This window comes from Cygnus olor, chromosome 1 (genome assembly GCF_009769625.2).
Source record: "Cygnus olor isolate bCygOlo1 chromosome 1, bCygOlo1.pri.v2, whole genome shotgun sequence".
NCBI lineage: Eukaryota > Metazoa > Chordata > Aves > Anseriformes > Anatidae > Cygnus > Cygnus olor.
The window spans coordinates 15,395,187-15,420,836 of NC_049169.1; the positions used below are offsets into that span (position 1 = coordinate 15,395,187).

The 25,650-nt window shown below is 40.8% G+C and overlaps 1 protein-coding gene across 4 annotated transcripts; it reads left to right on the forward strand.

Annotated features, from left to right (window-relative positions):
• The first annotated feature begins 232 nt into the window (after positions 1-232).
• Positions 233-25,612, forward strand: SLC26A4 (solute carrier family 26 member 4). 4 transcript variants are annotated; one of them, XM_040544725.1, is made up of 20 exons: positions 233-463; positions 1,163-1,302; positions 3,482-3,592; positions 5,195-5,385; positions 5,864-6,028; positions 8,630-8,782; positions 8,893-8,975; positions 9,930-10,077; positions 12,506-12,619; positions 13,399-13,476; positions 13,702-13,797; positions 15,167-15,273; positions 16,356-16,425; positions 16,732-16,824; positions 16,935-17,030; positions 18,232-18,462; positions 19,959-20,013; positions 20,333-20,478; positions 20,793-20,876; positions 21,646-25,612. In XM_040544725.1, the coding sequence occupies exons 1-20, from the start codon at positions 309-311 to the stop codon at positions 21,667-21,669; spliced, it is 2,340 nt and encodes a 779-aa protein (XP_040400659.1). In that variant the 5' UTR covers positions 233-308; the 3' UTR covers positions 21,670-25,612. The 4 variants fall into 4 exon arrangements, 3 of the variants coding, with proteins under 3 accessions (XP_040400659.1, XP_040400657.1, XP_040400658.1); XM_040544724.1 differs by lacking the exons at positions 233-463; positions 1,163-1,302 and adding exons at positions 2,121-2,398; positions 3,953-4,084; XM_040544723.1 differs by lacking the exon at positions 233-463 and having other exon boundaries at positions 1,204-1,302; positions 3,482-4,084.
• Positions 25,613-25,650: the final 38 nt, after the last annotated feature.

Consider the following 25,650-nt stretch of genomic DNA (forward strand, 5'->3'; position numbering starts at 1 on the left):
GGGAGGGTCGCTCTGGGGAGCGGCCGGCCCGGGGCAGGGCTTGCGAAGGAGCCTGGGGGTGGTTGGAGGCGTCTCCCGGGCCAGCCCGGAGCCGGCTGTCGATGTTTCCCCATAAATAACCGCGGCCGGGCCGTATAAATGCAGCGGCTCAGGTGGGGCCCCGCCGCTTCAGGACGCGGACAGCGCCGCGCCGCGGGGCCGAGCCCAGCCCAGCCCAGCCCAGCCCAGCCCGGGACCGAGCGGGGCCGCCAGGGGGTGCCGGAGCGGGGAGCGGGCTCCGCTCGCCGCCTGCCACCTCAGGCGGGGCCATGGCAGCGGGCGAGCGGGCGGCGGAGCCGCTGGCGGAGCTCAGCCACTACGTGGTGGCGCGGCCCATCTACAGCGAGGCGGGCTTCCAGGAGGAGAACGAGCGGCGCCCGCCGCTGCCGCCCACGCTCCGCGAGCGGGCGCAGGCAGCCTGCAGGTGGGTGCCGGGGGGGTTCCCGGCACGGGGACCGCACGGGGACGGGAGCCGCCCCCCTCCCGAGGCCCCCGCGGGCTCCTGGCACCGCCAAGGAGCGGCGAGGTGGCGGCTGGTGGCGAGGGGTGAAGCGGCCCCTGCGGAGTCTGGCTGCACGTCGGGGCTTCTCCTCCCTGCGAAGAGCTCGGACGCGGTTACACGTGGGGGGGCTTCCTTCAGGAGGTGGCATTTTGGGCAGCGGGAGGGTGCCCAAGGAAACATCTCTGCCTCTTGAAACGTCTATAAATCCCGGTTTTCTGTCAGTTTCTGTCGGACCTTCCTTGGTTGCTTTCTGTCGGACCTTCCTTGGTTGCTTTCTGTCAGGGCTTCCTTGATTGCTTTCTGTCCGATCTTCCTTGGTTGCTTTCTGTCAGGACTTTCTTGGTTGCTTTCTGTCCAATCTTCCTTGGTTGCTTTCTGTCCAATCTTCCTTGGTTGCTTTCTGTCAGGACTTTCTTGGTTGCTTTCTGTCAGGGCTTCCTTGTCTGCCTTCTGTCAGGACTTTCTTGGTTGCTTTCTGCTGAAGCTTACTTGACTGCTTCCTGTCAGGACTTTCGTGACTGCTTTCTGTCAGGGCTTCTTCAGCTGCTTTCTGACAGGACTTTCTCATTTGTCTTCTGACTGCAGCCCCATGCTGTATGTTAATAACTCGTTTTCTTGCAGCTGTTCGAGAAAAAGGGCCTTTCAGATCACTAAGTCCTTCCTGCCCATCCTGGAGTGGCTGCCGAACTACCGCGTGAAGGAATGGCTGGTCAGCGATATCATCTCGGGGGTCAGCACCGGCCTCGTCGCTACCCTGCAAGGTAAACCCAGGCACACCGGTCCTCTGCTTTCTGGGATGTTTCTGGCCGAGCACAATGATATTTTGCAGATGGAATTACAAATCAGAGGCTTGTTATTTAATACTAGATATTAGGTATTATTTGGCGATAAATAATTGATGTTTTTAAATTTATCTTTTTTTTCTCTGCTTGGCTAGGAGATTTATATTTCCTTTGATGTGCTATTGAGTTATAGTTAGCTTTTTTTTTCATCTTTTTATTCAAAGAGTATTATTTTTGATATTTAAATAGTTTTAATTACATTGCAATGGATCAGATAGGTCCTGCAGTCTTATTTCTGTTTCTTAATTATCTGAACCTATAGTTCTTCTGCAACTGCTTACAAAAAAATCGAGTTATTCCCCCCAAAATAATGCAATCTTGATATCAACTTTCCTTTAAAATTTTGCCCGCAGGATTGTTTTAGTATCTGCAGAAAACAGTCCTCAAGGAGGTGGTGTTGTATTCACATTTTTAAAAAAATGATAATCTTGATGGATATTTATGGTACATGGCTTATGAGGAAAACATTCAGCAGATGAATAAATAGAAAAGTGGCAGAAATAAGCAGAAATTAATGAAACAATGCTAGTAAAGAAGTGCTTAAAGGGGAGGACCATTCATGTGCCTGAGGCAGCTGATAAGGTCCCCTTTTCAGAGATGAGGCTAGCTGTAATCCTGAAGTGAGCCAGCACATTCATTTCTTTCACCTCCATGCTGTTCTTCCACTACCCTCACGATTTTTCAGGACTGGGGGAGGTGAAGTTAGCTGTGTCAACCAAAACGTTTTCCTTCAATGGAAATAAGGTGCTTACACAAGGTGGTAAAGATTAGAGAGACCACACTGGGAACAAAGAAGGTACTTTGCCTCTTTCCCAATTAGCCACAAATATTCCCTACTGTCTCTTCCCTTGGAGCGTGCTAGGAAGGCACGGACTGCAGAAAGGAGTGGTACAAATGCCTGCCCCAGGCAGAGAGACCTGAGGAACAGGGAAGTGACTTGTCCACGGTCATGCAGAGCTGGAAGATCTCTGCAGAAGGTGGTGCCTCAATCACAGGACTATCCTTCCTTTTCAAGGTGAATTGTGCTAGATGGGCCTTCGATATGACTTATTACAGCTATTATGCTCTCACTGTAACCCCCTCATATACATTTTAGGGTGGCGCCTCATTTTCTCATAATTAGATTCCACTTGTAGAACTGATTTCTGAAATATACTGTCTGGTTTCCCGCCTCTCTGTGTATTAAAAAGTACATTAAAAAACAAAACACAAATGAGTACAAATTTAACCATGTTAGATTTGCACGGGATGTAATTAAATGTATGTATATAACAGTTATGAAATTCCAAATCATGGGATACTGGGAAAACCGGCCAAAATGGTTGCCAAAAAATTCTTCTGGGATCCTAAAGTGCCTGAAGTCCCTAACTCCCAGCAGCTGAGTGCCACTTGCAGTCCTCTCACCAGTCATAGCAGTGTGACCAGGTCTTCAATAGTTTTGGTGGCTTTTTGTGGTGTCAGTGCAGAATACTACAGTCTGCCGTGGGAGCTAACCAGGGCATGATACTGAAAGCAACTTTTTCCTTTCCATTTAGTTTTGTTTTGTTTTCATTCTGTGTTGGATTTGACAAGTTGCATGAGTATATGAGGTGAGAAGATGGTAAGGATCAAAACTCCCCAGTTTGGGTGATTTACTTTTGGTACTTACAATTATAAACTGATACCTGTCAAAGAATGGTTTGATTTTCAGAAGGGTGAGCATCCTGAATCATATTGGTAGTGCAGTAATTCAGAGTTTATGCTTGAAAATTCTGTCTGTAACTTGAGCACTTCAAGAAGACCTCTTTTCTCTCAAAGGGTAGACCATTCAGTCTTGCAACAGCGTTCCTCTGCTTAAACTTCTTATTTGAGCGTGTGTTTTATGCTACCTATACAGGTATAGGAACATCTTTCAGTAGTTACTCATCCAACTAGCAGTGTGGGATATACAATCATTTACAGTCACTGGTACTCACATATGGGCCTGCAACATATTTACAGACAAAACATTCTAATTTGTATCCAGATAAAAGGAGTAAATCTTTTTGAAAGTCTACTCTAGACAGGACAGTAGTTTGAGTGATTTTAAATATGAAATTTTGATCGTGTATCATTTCAGGTTTGGCATATGCTTTGCTGGTGGCAGTTCCTGTTGGATACGGTCTCTATTCTGCCTTTTTCCCCATCCTGACATACTTTTTCCTGGGAACATCAAGGCACATCTCAGTTGGTAACTGCATGTGTTGAAGTTACAGTAAATTAACTATTACAAAATGTTAAACCTTATTGCGAACATCAGTCTTTCATACGATGGCTACTTTTTGAACCATATTGGTTATGACGAATATTAATATTTGTGGGTTTGGGGGACTTAAGACTTATTTCTTCTCTGTACAGGCAGCTGTGCATAATAGCTAACGTCACTTGTTCCTATGCATGCCTTTCACTTGCATTTATGCTGAAGTTTAAATTTTGTCTTTGGCTACACTCTATGCAAGAAATTACAAGATAAAGCCTGCCTCAGCAGGCAATAAGAACAGACATTTTGTCTATCACCTAAAGCTCAAGATGGCTAAAACAGGTCTTTTAGTCTTCTCCCCAAGCCTTCCTTGCTACATCCTTCTTTGATCACTGTGGCCAATATCACCTTCTTGCCTGTCGCGGAGACCCAGAACCTGTGTCTACTCCAGCCTCGCTCTAGGTCCTCACATCAAGGCTATGGGTAAAACTTGTTGATTCTTTCTGAATACTTTCTCTAAAATGTATATATTTTCCCTGTCAGTTCACATATTTAAAATTCATGTTACAGCTTGATCACTGAAATTTCTGTTTCTCCACTCCAACAAATACAGTCTTACCTTGTTCACACCTCCTAACACTAGATTGTTTTTCCCTTACAAAGCTTTGACCTGGTATTATGCTTTTTCACCAACTTTCTTCTCTGTGGCGTCAAGTACTTATGTGTGTTCTTTCTGTTTTCTGTCTTCTTACCCTACCTACCAGCTCACATTTTCTCTCCAGCCCTGAGCACTTACCTCTACTTATGTTGACACCCCTACTGTCTGCATTTTCCACTCCATTTTATACTTTCTTCAATATGCTTATTCATTAAGAAAATCTAAGAAATCTGTAAAGTTAACTTAGCTTCTTTCAAGACATTTTGTGACATTTTCCTTTTCTGCATAATTCTAGTAAAAACTGCAACAAATTTGATTGCTTTTAGATTGTGTTTTGCTGATATAATGATCATTTACTATCTCTGTATCTTGCCCCAATTACAGTTTCAGTCATCTTTAGCCAATGTAATACCAAACTACCGCCAGAAAGGACAATCCTACCCCTGGGTGCATGTTCTTGCCACCACCATTGCACTGGGATTCCTGACCGTGCAGCTATGTGGTGATGTACATCAGTTCATTCATTCAGCTGAAAACTAACCGTTACCAAAAAGAAGTAAATGATAACATTGTTTTCAGCTGGATAAGTGATCCCTTTTATCTGGTGGTGGGCCACAGAGCTGCTGGTGCAGATGCAAGGGAGGTGGTTGGAAGATGTCACAGCTTTTGGCCTTGGTACAGCCTAATTGGTTTAAGCAAAGGATGAAACTGCATGTCTATGTATAACAAAAGTTATTTAAGGAAGGAATTGTATCTCTGTGCCATGTTTGGAGTGCCAGTGGCTTCTGGCCCTCTACTACAACTACTACAGCTAAGTAATGTACCCCAGTTAAACTATTAAATGGATTTTCTGATCTAGAATTTGCTTGTCTAGTCTGATAAGTGCTTCTTTTGAATGCATATTAAACTTCAGCACGTTCTGTTTGTCATTACAGGTCCATTCCCTGTCGTCAGTTTGATGGTGGGATCTGTCGTATTGAGCATGGCCCCCGATGATAATTTTCTCATAGATGGCAGTAATGCTACAGGGATTAATGGTACTGGGACGCTGATAGACACGGAATCCAGAGATGCACAGAGAGTGCTGATTGCTAGCACCCTCACATTTCTGGTTGGAATTTTACAGGTAAAATAGTTGTCTTGAAAACACAAAGTTGGTATTTTAGTGTTAATGGGAAAACATGCAGAATGGAAATACCTACTAGGGCAATAAGCCTTTTTCCTGTAGTAAAACACAAAAATGAAGGAAAGTCATCTCAAACTCTGAAGAGCTTTTTGGGGATTATTCTTCTTATCCTGGGCAGAGTTTGTTGTGGCATGGCTGGGAGCGCTGACAACAGAAGGATAGCGTTGTGATTGCAGACCATGAGACCTGCACGAAACTCAGTGCTAATGGTACATATCCTGGAGCATCCTTTCACAAAGCTCTTCAGGTCTCCTTTATTTCACTGGATGGCATGATATTAAGCTACATTAGTCTGCGATGGGGGAAAATGGTCCTAAGACTGTCAAAAAAGAGAAAAGAGCAAAGCATAAGAAACCACCGAATAAAAGTGTGCCTTTGTTATTGCTTAGCAAGCTATTACTCTTCATGATTTTTCCAGGTAATATTTGGAGTCCTTCAGATTGGTTTCATTGTGAGGTACCTTGCAGATCCACTAGTTGGGGGATTCACAACTGCAGCTGCTTTTCAAGTGTTTGTGTCGCAACTGAAAATAGTCCTAAATGTTTCAACTAAAAACTATAATGGTGTCCTTTCCATAATATACGTGAGTATGCCCTTCTAATTTGTTTTGGTTTTATGCCAGAATTTTTGCATAATTGTTTACCTTCTGCTACCATTTCATACAGGAGTGATCCATATACGGTTTATATTTATAGAGCATCTCTTTAATTCTCACTGTCAGGAAGATCTGCAGGTGGTCTTGTACAGCCGAGGGGCTCTCAGTCGCTGCTTTCTTGTTTTCCCGGACCATAAAAGGCTAATTGCTATATTGAAGTCTTTTTCAGGCAGAGCAGTTTTTCTTATAAAGTTTGAAAGTAGTTATCCAGAAAAACATTTTTCTTTGGGTTATCACTTCTGGAGACTGTTTCCCTCCCATCCCTTCCCTCCTGGCTCACTGTGAAGCTCCCAAAACTAACTGGTCCCAAGCCTCCTTACTCTTAAAGCAGTCAGTCATCCTGGTCAAGGGCATCTTTCTCCATTCCTGTGAATATCTACTGAAGGATGTGGATTCACATCCTGTGGCCAGGTACCTGCTGGTTAGCTAAGCTGAGGCTAAACGTTGCTGTCACAACTCCATTTGTTGATCTTAGAGGAAATGATCAAATGGAGAAATGTCTTGGCTGGATTACAGAAATACTGAATTCCTAGAGGTTCTCTTATTACAGAATAGTCTCCTTCCCCGGAGAAATTATTGAGAGTTTTGTCACTGACTTCAGCATGAAACTGTTCAACATCATAGCATTTTAGGTCTTCCATAGCACTTTACATTAAAATTATAGATTTCTAAAAGAGGCTGCTCTAGAAAAAAATTTACTTACGTTTTTTGTGTGTCAATTCAGATAACCAGACCAGCAAAAATATGTTAGGCATCTATAGTACCAAAAATAGGATGAATATAACTACAAACAGCAAGGTAAAATTTAGAAAAAAAAATCAGGTGGAATATTTGAAAAAAAAAAAAGACATTTTGTGGGCCTAATGTTAATGAAAATTCTTTCCCTTGGGGCATGGAAAATTAGATAAGACACAGTACTATGCAATAAACCTCAGAGCCTGGTGATGGACTAATTGATCCAGCAGGTTATTCCCTCTGTTTTTTATGATTATTGAAGGGTGGTTCAGCTAGTAGAAGGTACTTTTGAAAAGGAATTAAATGGGTCTTCCAGCTCCTGCAAGCCTAAGTGGACTGCTGACTCTTTAGGTTAAAGCTCAAAGCTTCTGCACTCTAGCAGGTGAGCCAGGTGAAGGTGTTTGCAGATGTGTGCAGAGCAAAGAAATTGTGATTTCTGGTCTGCTCAACCAGAGACTTGCTGCATCAGCTTCAGCCAGTCTCGGACCTGCTTCAGAAGTGGTGGTTAACAAATTGCAACACTGAGCATCTGACATTGGCAGAATTCACAACTCCAAGTCAGGAGCCTCTTGTTCCCCTGTAAAATGTGGCAGTGGCACATGTGGTAAGTAAGAATGGGATTTGGGGTAAGCAGTACACCAGGCAAGAAATGTCTTCAGTTCCCAGAGAATGGCATCTGATTCAGTGCTTCAGAAAAGTTTCTTCTTTAGCTTAGAAAACATTGCTGGTTAAGCACTTAGGTGTTTTATTTCAAACCAAGAGTCTTTTCAGGAGGGTAGTAGTGGTACTGCTGCTGCAACCCTCCCTTTGCCTTTAAGCTAACAGCCTAGAATTTCAGGAGCTAACCTGGAGGCAAGAAGTCTGTTTCAAACCTCTTTTATATCACATCATTCTTCACTGGGTATGGAATAATCAAATTTTCCTGGAGACAAGGGACAAATGAGAATTACCCCAATACCTAGGAGGAGGAGAGAGGAGATAGGAAAGCCACCGATAGGTGGCTTTTCTCTTATCAGCCCTTCCTGTTTTCTCTGTACACTCAGAAGTGATACTTTTGTCGTGTTTGTATAAACACTGTACAACCATAAATGTCAGTTACACGGACTGTAGTTTGCTATAAACAATAGGACCAAGCAAGGACATAGGAAGGGTAGATGAGGGAGCTGCCTATTTTGGTCCAGCTGTGAGGGTCCTCTAGCCTGGGACTGACTTCTGGTGGGAGCAGGGTTAATGCACCGCAAGGTGAGATTTTGCATCTGCTTTTCTGAAGCGCAGGACTCTCCACAGCCTGGCAGGATCTACACTGTCATACTCTCTGTCTGGATGTCAGCAGTGGCAATAGGAAATTTGTAACCTACAGGCTGTATGTACCGGCCATATAGCGGAGCAGAATTTTGCCCGTGGGGCTGCTAGCTGTCATTTGAATAGAAAGATGAGAATCTCTCTTGCTGCTTGGAAAGTGAGTAAGCTGCAGGTTTTCCCAACCTTGCTCTAAGAACAGGGTGGTGTAAAACACAGGCAGGGCTTTAGCTCTTGTTACTAAGCATTAATTTTCTAAAAATCAGGATGCAGAAACCCCATGTAGACAATTATTCCATTAAATACACCATGAAATCCAGTCACTGATTCTGCAGCAGCTCGATAGTACATCAGACAGAGTTAACCTCAAGCTCCTCCAGGCCAGAGCACAGGAGGGAGCAGCTCTTGGCCTCCTCCGGAACCCTATGTGCCTAGATCATCTCATGAGTGTTTTCACATCCTTCACGTGCACGTGTTTTCATTTTTATTTTTCAGACTCTTATTGAAACGTTTGAAAGAATTGGTACCACCAACATTGCAGATCTTATTGCCGGACTCCTCACCATTTTTGTCTGCATGGTAGTTAAAGAAATAAATGATCGATTCAAACACAAGATTCCTATACCGATTCCAATAGAAGTTATTGTGGTAAGCAAAGAAGCATAACAAAACCGGTACCAGGTAAAATAGATGGGGCGGGCTACAAGAAGACAAGAGGCTTTTTTAAGTATTGAAACTGTTGTTTCATTTGATTACAGACAATAGTAGCCACTGGCATTTCATATGCTGCCGACTTGGAAAAAAAATACAATGCAGGCATTGTTAAGAGCATCCCAAGAGGGTGAGTGCCTTTGTTTTCTGGGACATAGGTATCATTTTAATTGGCTAAAAATGACAGTGGTAAGATAAAAGATGTGAAAGAGAGATTGAGAGCTGTAACCTGATTTCAGAAGTCAGAGCTGGAGATGTCATGAGTTCTACTTCTGACTCTGTCAGTTATGCTGCCTAATTATGTTGCGTAGCTTTTCTTCATCTGTAAAATGGGTTTAGGAACGTTTACCTGATTCATGAAGTTCATCGGAGAATTAATTATTTCATGTTCCTGAAGTGAATATATGCCTAAGGAAAATATAAAAAATAAATTAAAGGGTTTTAAATGATGAAATTCTCATTCTCTATAGATTTAATTTCTATACAACTGAGTTATTCAACTACGGTTCATACTCAGGCTGTTATCACAGTCAATATTGTCACTTACATAGTCATAGGAGCAAGGATTTTGAGGATTACACTGGTAGAGACTTTCACTTGAAAGATTCAGAGCATTTCACAGTAGTAACCTTCACATTCCATTTGGTATTCAGGCCTTGATTAATTAAAATTTGTGGAAACACAGTAGGGGATAAAATGTTTTTGAGGTCTTCCGTTGAAATATGTTAACAACAGTACGGTGTCATTAACATATTTATGTAATTCATCATATTATTCAATATATCCTTTATTCAGCTCTTCAGAAATATACTTTTTCACTTTGCTATCACAAGGCCAAATCTCAGTTATGCTGAGAACAATGGGAGCTTTGTCGCTGACTAATAGAATCAGGATTTGGGCTATGGTGAGCTAGATAAGCATGTTCTGGATGTCAGTGGGCTGTTTCCACCTTTTTATTAACTTGAAACATTACACTTCATATTATAAGCAACCTGTGTGCCTCCACCTCAAACTCCTTGACAGCTCTAGTTCAGAACAGAATTTGGTCAAAGTCGATAATACTAACGTATTTTCTAAATGCTAGATTTTTGCCTCCCGAACCTCCAGATGTCAGCCTGTTTTCCCAGATGATAGCAGCCTCCTTTTCCATCGCTATTGTTGCCTATGCTATTGCTGTATCTGTGGGGAAAGTATATGCAACCAAGTATGACTATGCTATTGATGGAAACCAGGTACGTATAACCAAAATTGTTCACAAACACAGGGAGCGTAATTTCTGCTTCACAATGATTTATGTATCCAAATGAAAGAAATGTTTTTTTGTTTTTGTTTTCGTTTTTGTGTTTGTTTGTTTTCAGACAAAAGTTAAAGTCTAATGGGAAACATTCTTCTAATTGCTGGGAAAAAAAAAAAAAAAGAATCTGCAATGGCCATATATTACCCAACAAATTTACCTCACAAAGATGAGCCAGATTAGCTCTATCTTCAGTGTCTGCACTTCATCCTAATTGCTCCCATATCACTTTTGGGAGTGTAGTAGGTCTGTAAGGGTAGTTAAAGCTAAGCACTGTACACAGGAGTTTTCTGGTGATATAGCATTGACATGGCCAGCTTGAGTAACCTCCCTTCCATTTCTGCTCATAAGAGAGATTTTGACGTGAGTTTTGACTGGGGGTGAAGGCAATGCCCGGCTAAGAAGCTGCTCCAGACAGCTTTATCTAGGCTTGAACTTTTTCAGTTAAGGTGTGATTTTATTCCTACAGAATAAATTGATGTGCTTCTCAGCATGACACTAGTTATGTCAATATGAATACACTTGTAACCGTACAGCAAGTCTTGCAGCTTCACAAAAGTAAATGCCTACGAGTGTATGAACATGAAAAACACCTACATCAAGCAATTGAGTTGCTTTAACCATTGCTTTTTAAAGGCATGTAGTTAGAAAGTTGCTCAAGCTATATTCATTGCCAAGCTTGTACATGATTCTTGCAGCCATCTAGTGTCTTCGTAAATGGTTATGTGCCCATGGGCACAGGAGAAACATGTCGGAAAGCCTCCTTGTCCTGCATCTATGCTAATTTTGAATTTTTTTGAACTATGGGAAAACACATTCACTGCAATAAATAGATAAGCTGAGCACTTTATTTAATGAGTCCTTCTTTATTTCAGTGCTAATGGGTTATGTGAAGTTTGTTTTTGGAACTAATGTTCTGCAGAATGTAACAAAATTCTATTTCTGAACATGCTGGTCACTTTATAACACACAAAGTTCATATCTGGTAACACTGTGATTTAAAGGTGCCTAAAATGCATTAACTTTCAGTTTAATACATGTGAATGAATAATGCATACTCCTGGAAGTGCTGTTTATGCTGTTCTTTCATTGAATATGCTGTTCTTCCAGCACTGATGTGCTTCAAAGATACTAATTAAATATTATAGTAGTAGAATTATTGCCCATAAAAGCAAAGTGCATTCTTTCCAGTACTGATTCTATGAATTTTACGCATATCAAAGGCTAAATGCAGTCATAATGACGGGCAAATAGTTTACTTGAACCGGAGAATTTAAAATAGTATCATAAAAGCAGGTAGTAAAATCATTTTGAAGGACAGTCCAATACTATTATCTGGTAGTGTTTATTTTGTCTTCATAGATTCACAGATCATTAAGATCTAAGAACACTAGGAATTGCATTTCCAGCATTTTCCTGCAGAACACAGCTGTTACACAGGAGCAGGCAGGACTCATCTTGGTTTGTTCTGTTAAAGAACATGGCTTTGTAATCCTGCTCTTGTAGTTACAGCTTAATTAAAAGCTTACAGGAAACTTCATTTTGGAGAAGAAAAAAAAGTCAAAATCAAATTTTAAATTATATTTTTAAACATTCACAGTGAGTGGAAAGCTCCTATGACTCTGTCAGCTTGATAAAAACAATGTTTCTGTCAATTATATGGGATTGCAGGCAGCTCCCAAATGCCTCATTTCCCAGCTGAGGAATGGCCCAGATCCCAGGACATAAAGCTCCCAGGGTCCTTGTCACTTGAGCAGAACAACCAGCATCAGTAGGTGCCAGCATCTGTGACCCTGGGGCAAAATTATGAGAACGCTGCCTGGGACTCAGCGTGAGTTCATTGGGATGTTCAGAGTGAAAAACTTCTGGCTCAGCAAATTAGAAGTTTTCAGTGAAACTGTGTTTTTTTTGCAAAGCTCCTGATTAGTTCCACTAATAATACCATGCTTTGCATTAATTAAAGCCGTGTCTAAACTCAGACTGTTGCACTGATTAAAATTTTTTGTTTAGATGATGATATTCAGGAGTTAAATTTATACTAGTCCCATTTGTTGATGCAATTATACCCATGTAATTGTTAGAAATGTTAATTTTGACAGCATTGATGGAAAAAAAGCTGTAAAAGTCTTTATTTTAAGACAGGTATGCCCACATTAGAAAGGGTACACCAACTTCATTGCATTGGTTTCTAAACACATATAGTTACCCTGGCACAAGAGTAAACTTAACAGCTATTACTAATCCAGACTCTTCTCAATATTTCAGTGCTACCTACTTTATAAACTATTGTAAAAACTGTTGTCACTCTCCATTGCAAAATCACCTTCAGGAATCTGTATTTACAGCATCATCCAATTACCTTTCAGGAATTTATTGCCTTTGGGATCAGCAACATTTTTTCTGGTGCCTTTTCTTGTTTTGTTGCAACGACTGCTCTTTCACGGACTGCAGTCCAAGAAAGTACTGGTGGAAAGACTCAGGTAATGACCTCTTCTTACTAGTAGTGCGCACAGGTGAGTTTAATATTCTATGGGGATGAAAGTGGTCCTGAAATGGTTGTGTCACATAAAATGCCACAGGTATCTCAGCTAGCAGCTTGTGTGTGGGTACTGCATCATTTTTGTAGCTCTGCCAGAAGAGGGCAATCAAGTTTCACATATACAGATTTACATTAGGGTCCAAAATCCTTCCAGCCTAATTCCCCAGAATTTCATTACGAATTAAAGGATTGAGTTTGTCCTAGTAGAAATTCAGCATGCAGGACAAAATCCTCTCCCATCCTTAAGTATCCTCTGTGAGATACCTAAGCTCCCTGAGTGCTGGCCTGAGCAGCCCTGCTGTATCTGCCCATGTGCCGTCTTTCTCACATTCTGTATGGTGCTCCCCGGTTTCACAGGACTACAGCTACACACTTATTTAACAGTGGAGAAGTACAGGTTATCCAGCAGCCCCTTTTCCAGCTGCCACACAGACTCAGCTCCTTTCATCTCTCTATGCAACTCAGCCCCCTCAAGAGCTACTACCTTGCGTGCGGTTGTTTGCACTACCTGCTTAATTGAATTCCCTCTGAGTTAGCTGAAGTGTGTAATGATTGCCCATGTATGCCTAAACACAGCGGCATTTTGGCAGGTCTCCTTGTTCCTAAAGAAATGTAATGTGCAACTACTTGCGTATCCTAGAAACAACTACTTTGTAATCCTAGAAACATAAGATATAATCTTAACATGCTCATCTTCTATAAACACTGTGTCCTCTGCAGGTTGCTGGTATAATCTCAGCCGGGATTGTTTTGATTGCCATTGTTGCCCTGGGGAAATTGCTAGAGCCCTTACAAAAGGTACTGTATTTGTACCCTGCCACCAGCACTGATCAGATCTGAATGCTCAGCTTTGATGGACAGAATTAATAGCCCTGTTTGAAATTGTGGTGATTGAGACCAGACGAGGTGCTGGTTTTACACTGCGTAATGATATACACTTTGTAAACGGAAAACAGAAGATTAAAATATCTTAATAAGCATCTCTGCTTTTGAATAGTGCTTTTACACTGGTTTTCTTTGCAGTCTGTGTTGGCAGCTGTAGTCATAGCTAACTTGAAAGGGATGTTCATGCAAGTGTTTGATGTTCCCCGTCTGTGGAGACAGAATAAAGTGGATGCTGTAAGTCAACTCATTTTTCCTTCTCTCCCTAATGTTTTTGTATGTTTTTGTTGTTGTTGTTGTTTTTTTTTTCCTTTTGGTGCCATCCAAGTTTCTCTTAACTACCACATCAACAGAATTTTGTAGGGTTACCATCAGAAAAATCTTTAGTTTAGATTTGCTATAGCAAACCAGTTTTGTGTGCATCCTCAAAAGGTAAGTGTCATGAGGTCAGGTGAAAATTTCCCATTTTTTTAGAGTTTTACATAATATTATCTTCTTTATTCCATATACCCCACAGTAAAGGTGCCTGTGCAGCGATGACTCCTTTGCAGCAATTACCATAGTCTACAGTAATCTTGTATTGAGATGGCTTGAAAATCAGAATAAAGATGGCCTGATGGCCTGTGGTCACCTTTACCATTCTGCTTTGATCTTCTGCAAAATTTAGATGGGCCAGAAAAGCTGAAGTTTTCTTAATTCGTGCATATATGCTTATGTTGTTATCACATTAGTTTCCCATTTGCCTGGATAATCTCAGATAGTCCTTACAAAGTACATTTTCTTGCTGTAGCAAGACTAATCCAAGCTAGAAAGTGGATTCATTTGGTGTACTAAGGGATGTATGAATATGCTCTTCTTAAAAAACACTGTAACCTTATCTCAGGGTACATGCTCGTATCTCCCACTGGGATTTATGTGGAACAAGCCCTTTGTAGCTGTTAGGGCAAGAGGCCATTGCATGGAATGTATGTTCCGTGTGCAGATCCTACTACACACAGATTTTACAGTGGGTGTCTGAGTAGTATCTGCTTTTGGTAGGTCTGAATTTATTTAGTCAATCATTCATTAGTCCTCTCGATAGATAAAAGATCCCACTCACTTGAGTGAGAAGTGGGGGCACTCAGCTTTTAGTAGGACTGGGTCCGCTGCATGTTCTGCCTGGGCAGTGATGCAAGGAGGAACTGAGGAGCCCACTTCAACTGTTCTGCCTGAACATTCAGCAGAAACTTTTAGAGTGTCATCGACCTGCTAATGGCAACCTGCTAACCTCTCTTTGGAACAGTTCTGGTTCCTGGACATCACTGAGGAGCCCCCTTCTCTGTGTATATGTCTATAGGTGGGGCACCTTACAGTGTTTTACCTCACAGGAAAAATATTATTTCTGATTTTTAATTTCCTAAAAGCTAGATATGCCTAATGAAATACATGTTTAGAAGTATTTTGGAGGAAAATGAATACTTTTATATGGAAGTCAGTTAATTGCCAGTGTGCTACAATCATTTCCAACATTAAATTCTTCTGCTACTCTTATTGTCTGATGTAGTGATTCTTTAGAGTGACTAGGAGTACTATATATAATTAAGAGATTTCGTTATTTCCTCTCCAGATGATCTGGGTTTTTACATGTGTAGCATCCATCATTCTGGGACTTGATTTGGGATTGCTTGCTGGCCTTTTGTTTGGATTGCTGACAGTTGTGCTGAGAGTTCAGTTGTAAGTAACACAGGATCAGAAATAATTGTTAGTGTTATACCATGAAAGAGACAATATGCTGAAAAGCAAGATGATTTGTGGCAGAAAATCTGCTTGAGTTTACAAAGATTTCGAAGTGGAAAAATCTACTCTTTAGAACAAAACACTGTTTGTGTGCTATCAGTTAAAATTACAGTGACGTGAGGGGCTGCATTATGTTATCAGTATCTATTCTGTATCATGTTGTGTACTTTGGTGGTATTTAGCCATATATTATTTCTGCATCCACATAGCTGTATTCTGAAAAGGGAAAGGAATATTCTAAATCAAATTTTAAAAGATATATAAACAGCTTCTGTAATGAATTAATCATTATAGTCAGTCTTAGCATATAATCATACTACAGTACATTGCACATGCCAATAACCTTTTCAGTCATTACTTGTACAAGGCTGAGTGTACGCCTATGGGAAAAGGGGAAGACAAAGCATGAGAATAAGACAAAATCTCATGTTTGTGTCTGATTTGTTTCTGCTCTAAGAACACGTGGTAGTGGAATGGTGAGAAAAGCTGACTTTGCAGAATCTCATTTGGCCATCTTGTTACATTTTCTTGATCTTTTATCTGAAAATACAACATAACTCCTTTCCTCCAGCCTGGAGTCCATACAGTAGGGTTGCCAGCAATACCAAAGGTTAGTTGCACTGTCAGCAAATGCATAAAATAGCCTTCCAAAAGCTGTCATAGAGTAGGAGATTGTAAAATCTAATAATTCACAATTGTTAAAAAGAAGAATTTTAAGATCCTCAAAAAATATCCACAAATTCAACTCAGATTTGTGAAATCAAAGTAAGAAAGGGAAGTAAGGCTTTGCAAACTTCTTCAGCTGTTAAAAACGTATGTGGAGACTACAAAACATTTTGGGTTTGGTTTTGACCCAAATTCAGAGAAAAGGGGTTGGAGAAAAAGCTTCAGGTAATCTGAAGATAATGTAAATATATTGTTTCTGTTGAATTAAAATGGAGAAACGTGATCAATATTTTTTTTCAGAGTAAAAAGCCTAGCTATGATATTTACCTTCACTGTCTTCTTGTTTCTGTTAGTCCTTCATGGGGTGGCTTTGGAAACATTCCAGGCACAGACATATACAGGAAGGTCAAGGACTACAAAAATGTAAGTCATTGCTGAGTTGTTTCCCTTCAGTCTGCAAGCCAGTGTAGGACAAAGTTGTACCTTGCAGATTGTTGACAACTTGATTTTGGAAGTGGAGTGCTTGAAGATAACAAGTTGCAACGTTAAATTCTTCATCTTGATCCATATGGTCCATATTGCATGCTGGGCTGTGAGCATCTAAAAACTGAATGACCTCAATGATCAGCAAAGATAGCCCATTTTTACTGAATTAGTTATGTAGCTGAACTGCTTCTTAGCAGCCAAAATATGGTTGTTGCTGCTCGACCTTATATTCTTTAACAACAGGTTGTAGAACCAGAAGGTGTGAAGATCCTCAAGTTTTCAAGTCCAATTTTTTATGCTAACATTGATGGACTGAAAAGTAGCCTCAAATCCACAGTAAGTGATATGTGATGGTTTTGGATGCAATTTAATTGGCTTTGGGTTTTCCTTAGAATTATATCTAGGTGAAATTAAATCATTTTGGTGTCTTGATCCTTTTCCTGTAGGTGGGATTTGATGCAGTCAAGGTATATAATAAGAGACTGAAAGCACTAAGGAAGATACAAAAGCTAATCAAGAAGGGGAAATTGAAAGCTACTAAGGTAATTCTTTTTTTTTTCTTCTCAAAGGATTACTATTAGAGCTTATTACTTTAGCCTTAATTTTGAGCTCCTCTGTACTCATCTTTAAAATAGAGATGAAAAGTGTGACTGACTACTATGATAGGAAGTCTGGGATCTGCAGGGTGTCTAGCAGAACAGTATCCTGTTGCCAAAGACCTCAAGATTCAGGCAGCTGTGAAAGTCGTAGCGTTAACTGCAGTGGAACTCAGTTTGAATTACAGAATCACAGCGTGGTTTGGGTTGGAAGGGACCTTAAAAACCACCCAGTTCCAACCCCCTGCCATGGGCAGGGACACCTCCCACCAGACCAGGTTGCTCAAAGCCCCATCCAGCCTGGCCTTGAACACCTCCAGGGATGCGGCATCCACAGCTTCTCTGGGCAACCTGTGCCAGTGCCTCACCACCCTCATAATAAAGAATTTCTTCCTAAGGTCTAATCTAAATCTATCCTATATTAGTTTAAAACCATTACCCCTTGTCCTATCACTACACTCCCTGACAGAGTCCCTCTCCTGATTGTACAGTAAAATTGCTGGCTCTTTCATGTGTACATGGCACAATTATCCAGCTTCCTGTGCACAGGTGAGCTGTACCAGTTGGCTGGTCTTCCATATCCTCTGAGTACAGAATGTACGTTTCAAGAATTAAATGCTTGCAGGAGTGGACATGTACAGGTAACCAATTAAATCTCCAGTGTGGGAAGTTAGGAACAGGTATTCCATTGCCAGTGCTTTCAGTGCAGGATGCGATATTTCTGCATATATTCCACTTCGTGGTGCAGTTAAATGCTCAGTTATGTGACATTCCAACTTTTGACCTAGTCATTTTGCCATGTTATCATATGTGGTAAACCTAATTCAAAGTTGGATTCAAATTCAAGATACTGGTCTTAAATATCTCCTAGAAATAAAGCTTTTGAGGGAAGAAGTAGCTCTGAGATTTTTATTGTTTTTTTGATAGTGGCCTTTTTTGTAGGAAGATGCTCTGTTAACAAAGAAAAAACGAGGAAAGGAAATATACTGCATAAAGGAAGAGGAAATTATTTACTCCATTTTGTTCTTCCTTAAGTTCTTGGATGCAATATTGGTCTTATTCCTGAAGCAAAAGTTATCACAGGGAAGTAGATCCAAACATTTTTCCATGGTTAAATGATATATTCCATATATTATCTGCACATTAGAATGGCATCATCAGTGATCCTGGCATAACTAATGAAGCTTTTGAGACTGATGAGGAACCTGAAGACAATGAAGATCTTCAAGTTCCCACCAAAGAAGTAGAGATCCAGGTGGACTGGAATTCAGATCTGCCAGTCAAAGTAAACATCCCCAAGGTGCCGATCCACAGTCTCATTCTTGATTTTGGAGCAGTAACCTTCTTGGATATTGTAGCTGTGAGATCAATAAAAACGGTAAGGACATTTTTTCTGGTGTTTCAATGAAATGAATCTAGCCAGCAGTATGTAAATCAAGAGCTGTTAGGTGAAGGTAATGTTGTTGAAAAAATACCTTTAAAACTTACATAGCCACAGATAGAATATTGGTGTGTGCATATTTTAGGTGGAAAAAAAGATCCAAAAATGCATGAAAAGAACATTGTAGAGGTTGCATAGTCAAGTACTCTAAAATTAGAACTGGATAATGGGGCCCCTTTGTGTGCATACATTATGACATTTTAGTTCCATATTTTCTTTCCACATGCCTCCTGCTTTAATATGGGTATAGGACGATGCTCACTCAACACAGAGGTAGTAAATATTTTGTCTTATCATCATTTTCAGTCTTTAGCCACGAGATTTATTTATTCCATATTACTTGAATTATGAAGGAAGGAAGAATGATTCATTTTTAATAGGATTTTCTGCGGCTAACATCAGAGCACTTCATCAACTTTAGTTCATCTTCACACATCATACTGAGGTCATAAGGAGATAATGTTCCCAGCTTAGGGAGAGGGAAATGAGGTAAAGCCTTAATCGGCCAAATGTCTCCATTATTTTTGGTGCCCAGTTACAAACCTATAGGACCAGATTGTTTCGTCTTTAGGCTTTTATTATACTTTCTATGTTCAGACAACTGCTTTCACTAACTCCAAGTTGCAGATGGGACTGTTCATCTTATCTACAAAACAGATCTTAGATTACCACGATTCTAGATTATCACTAAACAGAAGTGAATACAATTAGCAATCGCCTCTGAAAATGCTCTTTGGAGAGACTTGCCTACCATCAGGAAGCCAGGGGTAGAATCCAGTCTCCCACCGTTTAACATTTTAACCAACTGAAATACAGGAATGCAGCGCGACTTGCTTCAGCCCTACTTTTGATTCAGTTCCAGCTTCCGAGACAAATGAGATTATGGGTTCCACAGAGACAACTCTTTCCATATGCAGCTTTTTCATCCAAGAACAGGTCCATCTGGTGCACAGCATGAGGGAAAATCTGTAAAAAAAAAAAAATTAAAAAAAAAATTAAAAGCATGTGCCAATGAAAGACTGTATTGTATCACTGATACTTGAGGGAAAGGAAGGTTGCTCAGATCCACATGGTTCTCACTTAAGAGACAAGATTTTTTATATTATGAGAACAGAATTAGAACCTTAACAATAGGCAGCAATTTGTGTGTGTGTAAAATGGATAGTTCTACTGACATAGTCAAAGACTGGTCACTTCAGCAACCAGGTACTTAACTAATAGATCTTTAAGTACAGCAAAGTTTAGCAGTTCCTTTTTTTGCTATGAATAAACAAAACATGAAATTTTGAATGAAGACACTCAGAAACAAATTAAAAGTATGTGTGCACGTGTGCGTCTATACATTACATTCATTGACATATATACATATATATGTATTTTGTCCTTACAGACTTTGCTTATTCATGTTTTTGTTGTAAACTTTTTTTTTGTAGATAATTAGAGAGTTTGAGAGAATTGATGTGAGAGTATACTTTGCTTCATATCAAGGTAAACTTTTTAAATTTTTCTACTATCACTCATGCAAAGAATGAAGTGAAGTTGAGAAGGGATCTCTAGATGTGTCTGTGGAAGCATTTTTTCTAATAAAATTGTGAATTATCACACTGATAATCATGGTGGCTGTTCTAGGACACAAAGAATGGTGGGGTTTAAAGGAAACATAGAAAGTAAAAGCCAAGAAATAGCTGTTGATAATGATTTATTTGGCTATATGTTTGATTTCTGATAATTGCAGCCAAGTATTTTGATATTTATTTATTCAATTACTTCAAATTAACCTGCTGTGACTTCTGTTTTTTAAATTCAGACAACCTTATATCTCAGCTGGAACGGAGTGCCTTCTTTGATGACATTGTCAGAAAAGACATATTCTTCTTGACTGTTCATGATGCTGTGCTCTATATAAGGAATCAAATGACATGCAGTGACAACCAGGATCCCATATTTGAGAAGGTAAGGATATTTAGTAGCACATTTCCCTTCCTTCCATCACCTAGCGTTCATTCTGGCAATTTCTGCTACAGCATGGCACATTTGAAAACTAGACATAGAGCCGTAGGACAAAAAAGTAAGAATCCAATAAATTGGACAGCTTCCAACATGTAAGTTCCTCTCAGCTAAACTAAAGCAACAGCTTTGTCAAGGAACAGGAAACAACAGACTTGTAAGTCTGTTGTGGAAGTTGTATTAAGATACTTCAGAATAACAAATCTACTTCAGTGATATGGACAATGTATAACTCATCGTGTTTCTTTCTTTCTGCCAAGATTTCACTTATGCAGGAGTCTAAAGAACCTATAGAATTCACAGAAACAACCCGGCCTGATGACGAGCTTGATGTTCAGGAAGAGGTATGCTCTTTAGATCTGCATGTGTCTATTATTTAGAGAATACTGTTGGTTTTATTCCTTTGTAGTACTGAGCCATGCTGTTAGGCTTTTTCAGTAGGCTGTGGTAGTTGGTACTCCTGATTAAACCCTCATCCTCCCCCCATACCTCTTCCCCTGCCTTTTTTTTTTTTTGAGGGGGGGAGGCATTATTATGAATATTGCAAGAAACCCAAATGTTACTCTATCACTAATATAAATAAATACCACCTCTCCAGTGAGCGCCCTAATCACCGGTTTATTGTGCAGAGAAGCACTTTTCTCTCCTCTGTAAGTCACGGTGCAGAAAGGAAGGAAGGATTTAAACAGCTAGAAAGACACCACGGTTCTGTAAAAGAAGCACTTTTACATGGCAGGCCAAAAGACTTGAATTCTGATTTCTATTCAGAGAATTGCTTAGATATTTATATTACTGTCATTAAATATGAAAAAGAAGCCAGGCTCAAAAACACCAATCCAAGGTCAGACATTGTTCTGAGAGGCTTCTGTCCTTCACCTTTATGGCCAGTTTTTGCAGGTGGTAGCCAGGTGTCTTCAGACCTGCAACTTCCAGACTGATCTGTCTGGTGCAGACACGAGTCACTGTTACTTTCTCTGTACTGTCAATGAGCCCAGGCTGCACTTAGTGTTTGTGTAGTTAACACACAGACAAACATTGTATTTTTCCAGGTGGTGCATACTCAGAACTAACCATGGCTTGTTTCTCTCCATCTTTTCAAAACCTTTTCACTAGGCTATGCGCAGACTGGCTTCCTGAAGAGGGACTGCTGGGACTTTCTTACCTGTGAATTCACAGCAATATTTATGCACCGGTATTATATACGCATTTTCTGCAATGAAACCAATCGTGGCACTTGAAGAAAACCCTGATTCTTAGTCTGAATGATACAGATCTCTAGAAATCTCCAAATTTTAGCTAACGTTATCCCTGAAATATTCTGGACCTTGATTCAGCGAGCACTTTTCAGTATGATATCTTGATAAAAAATCAGAAGACTGTTATGAAAGATGTACTCAGTTCGGGGAGTAGTCAGGCAAAAGGTGCATTACACTGCTACATCTGTGTGTACAGGAAGAAAAGCTGCGTTGCGCTCCGCCCAGGGGAGTTGAAGAGACCAAGATCTTTGGATTGCAGGCCTTTTGTCGTGTCTTTGTACAATGCCTAGCGAGAGGGCAGGAGTTCTAGCTGGCCAAGTTTTGGCAATTCTAGAAGATTTGTGTCACCTTCCTGAAAAATTTATCTACAGTGTTCTTTCCAAGCAATTCCGTAAATTGCTACAGGTTGTTGGATAGCTGATTGGAGAGCAGGTGACAGGTGGAACAGCCACACGAACAGAAAACTGCACTGAACTACTAAAAACTTTAAACAGAGCAAGTTTCAATAGTAAAGACATTTGGATGTGGGTTTATTAGCTTTGTATTAATCCCACCGTAGCAGATCATGCACTACTATTAATGATCATCCCTAAAATGAAGTATCCACAGCAGATTATTTTGGCTAGTTTACATACCTTTCATCAATAGGCAGATTCTGACCTGGGTTAGATTAATAAAAATCGTAACGGAATCCGTACAACAGGCTGCTACTGAATGCAAGTAAGAGTCAGAATGTGACCTACTATAGAGTGCTTTTTTTTTTTAATTAAATATAGGAAATTAATTAGTTTAATGAATAGTTCTATTTTTATATAGCGTATTTTTTCTTTTAATATTCTACATCAGACTGCTGCTGTTCTTTTGCAGGAAATGTCTAGGCATTTGACAGTCCATAATGCACAAGTGCAATAATTTTCAAAAGATAAAGGAGTTGAACTGCACAACTTTACTCCTTGTTTTAGGAGTATATAAAATAGATATGCAATAAGTCAATGTTCTTAATTTTCATGAAAAAGAAGTGTGTTTTGATGGAAAATGGACTACTACCTTAAATATTTTAGCACTATATTTTTTAATGGAAAAAAAGAACTGCATGGTGAGGGAATATATAATAGCAAAAGTATATGAAATGTCCAGTATAAAGGCTCTCTAATATTTAAAATTCACAATTTTGGCTAAATAGCTTCAGTACATTCACATACTTGAGTCTCCTTATTTGATTCCATCAGAGAAATTTTCCCGTATCTCACTGCACTGAGATTTTTTTTGCTGCCAGTAAAGTTAGTGGAAAGTCTCAGGTGAAAAGCTAAGCACTAAATAAATTATTCTGCCCTTAAGACCTGAGTGAACTCCATTAAAATCAGTGGGGAAAAAAAAGAGTCCTATAAAATTCAATCAGTTGGATGGGATCCTTACTCAGTGGTTAACAGCATCAACCTGACATCTTTATTCCCTAATTAAGGCAAAAGCTTCAGTCTTCATGACAGTGAAGTTTCTCATTTCAAATGCACCAGAGGTTTGAACCTGAAAGGTACTGGCATTGCAGTCCAAGCCAGCAAAAACCTAGGTTTCTACGTTAGCAATGCTTAGGCTCAGACTGGGATTTAACCACGCGTGCCTTTAGCACAACCCCTCCTCATTCTCTGCCCTTCCGTTTGGCAGCACCACTTCTGTGACGTTACTGACAGAACTTTAGCGTCAGGCCGTGGCCCCAGTTTATACTAACCCGAATATAAAGCACTACCGCCGGGGTCTGCGGCACACAGCAGCGAAGGGCAAGGCCGGTAGCGTGTTTCTCAGAGGCTGCACGCTTTATGGAAAAAGCAAAATGAAAATATTCTACCTGGGATTTATAAAAGAGCTTCCGGCTAGTTTTTATGCAGAACACATGCTATGGAAAAGATGGTATAAAAATTATAGCAGGGATTATTTTTCCCCTCAAAAGAACATTTGCACTGTGAAGTTTGAGCATAGATTCTTGACAAAAATGTGGCCTTATCTGTTGAACCTTCTCCCGTTCTTGTCCACGTAGGTATTTAGAAAAATAAAATAAAAATTTTGACACTCTTGTTCTGTCCAAACATGACATTTCAGCTGGAATCAGTTGTGTTAATACATGATGCAATGCACTTACTCTCATTCTTGGCTTGTGTATTTCTTCAAGGTATAATTGCACTCAACCTTTCCTGAATAATTGTGTTCCACAAAAAGCCTACATTTACACAGACTGGTAACAGGCATCACGCAGCAGGCATTCATACACCTTTTTCAGAGGGGAAGGAGTATGTGAGTTTCTATCTAATTATCCATCAAAATGAAGGATACCAAAACAATTTTGCATTGAAGCTAAAATTCTACCCAATTTTGTACTAATTCAAACAACCACAAGTAATGCAACTAAAGGTACTGATTTTTTTTTCCCCTCAGTGGAATGAAGAAGTGACTTTTTTTGTATGCATTTTGAGTATTATTATTTTGTCTTTGCGTATCAGGTACTACATTTGGAGATGCATTTTAACTTTATTACCCTTTTAAAAAGTGGCATTTTGAAAGTAATTGTATTCATTAACTAGAAAATAAAGTTGTGCATACTGAAAAAATACTATATGCATCTGCATTTTTTTAAACTTCTTCTCTTTGTGAATTTGTATGCTGTGGAAATGTGCTTTGCACAGATCGGTGCCTGTTTCTCCTTGGCTCTGCCTCTCAACAAACAAAAGAAACAAATGCCAAACCTGTTCTCTCCACCTTTTGGAGATAAGACAAGAAACGAGAGGCTTAAAAGGCTGTTTTGTGAAGCTAGGGCTATAAAGATACCGGAGAAAGTTTTCTGTAGGGACACAAGGTCCCCATCCTGAGGACTTAAAGTGGGATGCTCACCAGTCCGGAGTGTTTGGAGTTGTCCCAGCCTTAGTTAGGAGGTACTACGAGATTGAGGTACCGAAGGGCCTTGAGCACTTGAGGCTGGAGGGCCTTTTCAGCCCTATAGCCTGGGATTTCATTATTTGTATATTCCTTCAGTGCTATACACATTCTTTGCATAGTATTTTCAAAACCCTAAATTTATAGAAATCCAGAAAGTAGTCTCTGGGGCAGGGCGCTCTTCCTATGAAGCTTTAGTACATACTGGAGGTCCCCTGTTCCATCAAGCCATGTTAAGTTTTTATAAACCTGCTTACAGGATAGCTCCAATCATAAGGCATTTACCACTTCCAGAGTAAAACACAGGTCAGTCAGCAGCTGGCAGAGCCCAGTGCAGTTTCAGATTTATTTAATTTGTTAGAAGCCCAGCGTACCAGGACACCATCCCCCTAGGCTGCCAGGCAGGGCTCCTGAACAGGACACGCTGCCTCATTTTTACTTTTTATCCTTCCCCAAGAAGGCACAGGGTCAGGTTTTGTCAGAGCAAGGTGAGGCTGGCAGGGCCCTCTGGAGGCCAGCTGCTCCAACCCCTGCCCAAGCAGGGACACCCAGAGCAGGCTGCCCAGGACCGCGTCCAGGCGGCTTCTGAAGGTCTCCAAGGAGGAGACCCCACAGCCCCTGCGGGTAGCCTGTGCCGGCGCTCGGGCACCCGCACAGCGCAGAAGGGACCCGCTGTGCCCCAGGCCGTGCCCGCTGCCCCTTCTCCTGGCCCTGAGCCCCCTGCCAGGACCCTGCCGCCACCCCTTCCCCTCACAGATCCCCCCAACATGGCGGCCAGCCCCACTCCCACCTCCCCCTCCCTCATCGCGCATGCGCGGGATGCCCGGCACTACAACTCCCAGCATGCCCCGCTCCCCCGCCGCCATCCCGTCAGCCACCGCGGCACCACCCCCCCTCCACCCCTCCACCCGGGCCCCCCCCGGTAACGGAGCCCCGGTGC

Excerpts from the sequence above, each read along its gene's own strand:
- SLC26A4 (XM_040544725.1), top strand. The coding sequence starts at position 309 with ATGGCAGCGGGCGAGCGGGCGGCGGAGCCGCTGGCGGAGCTCAGCCAC. Across the intron at positions 15,274-16,355 it reads GTTGTGCTGAGAGTTCAGTT|TCCTTCATGGGGTGGCTTTG; the intron begins GTAAGTAACACA and ends TGTTTCTGTTAG. Across the intron at positions 20,479-20,792 it reads AGGATCCCATATTTGAGAAG|ATTTCACTTATGCAGGAGTC; the intron begins GTAAGGATATTT and ends CTTTCTGCCAAG.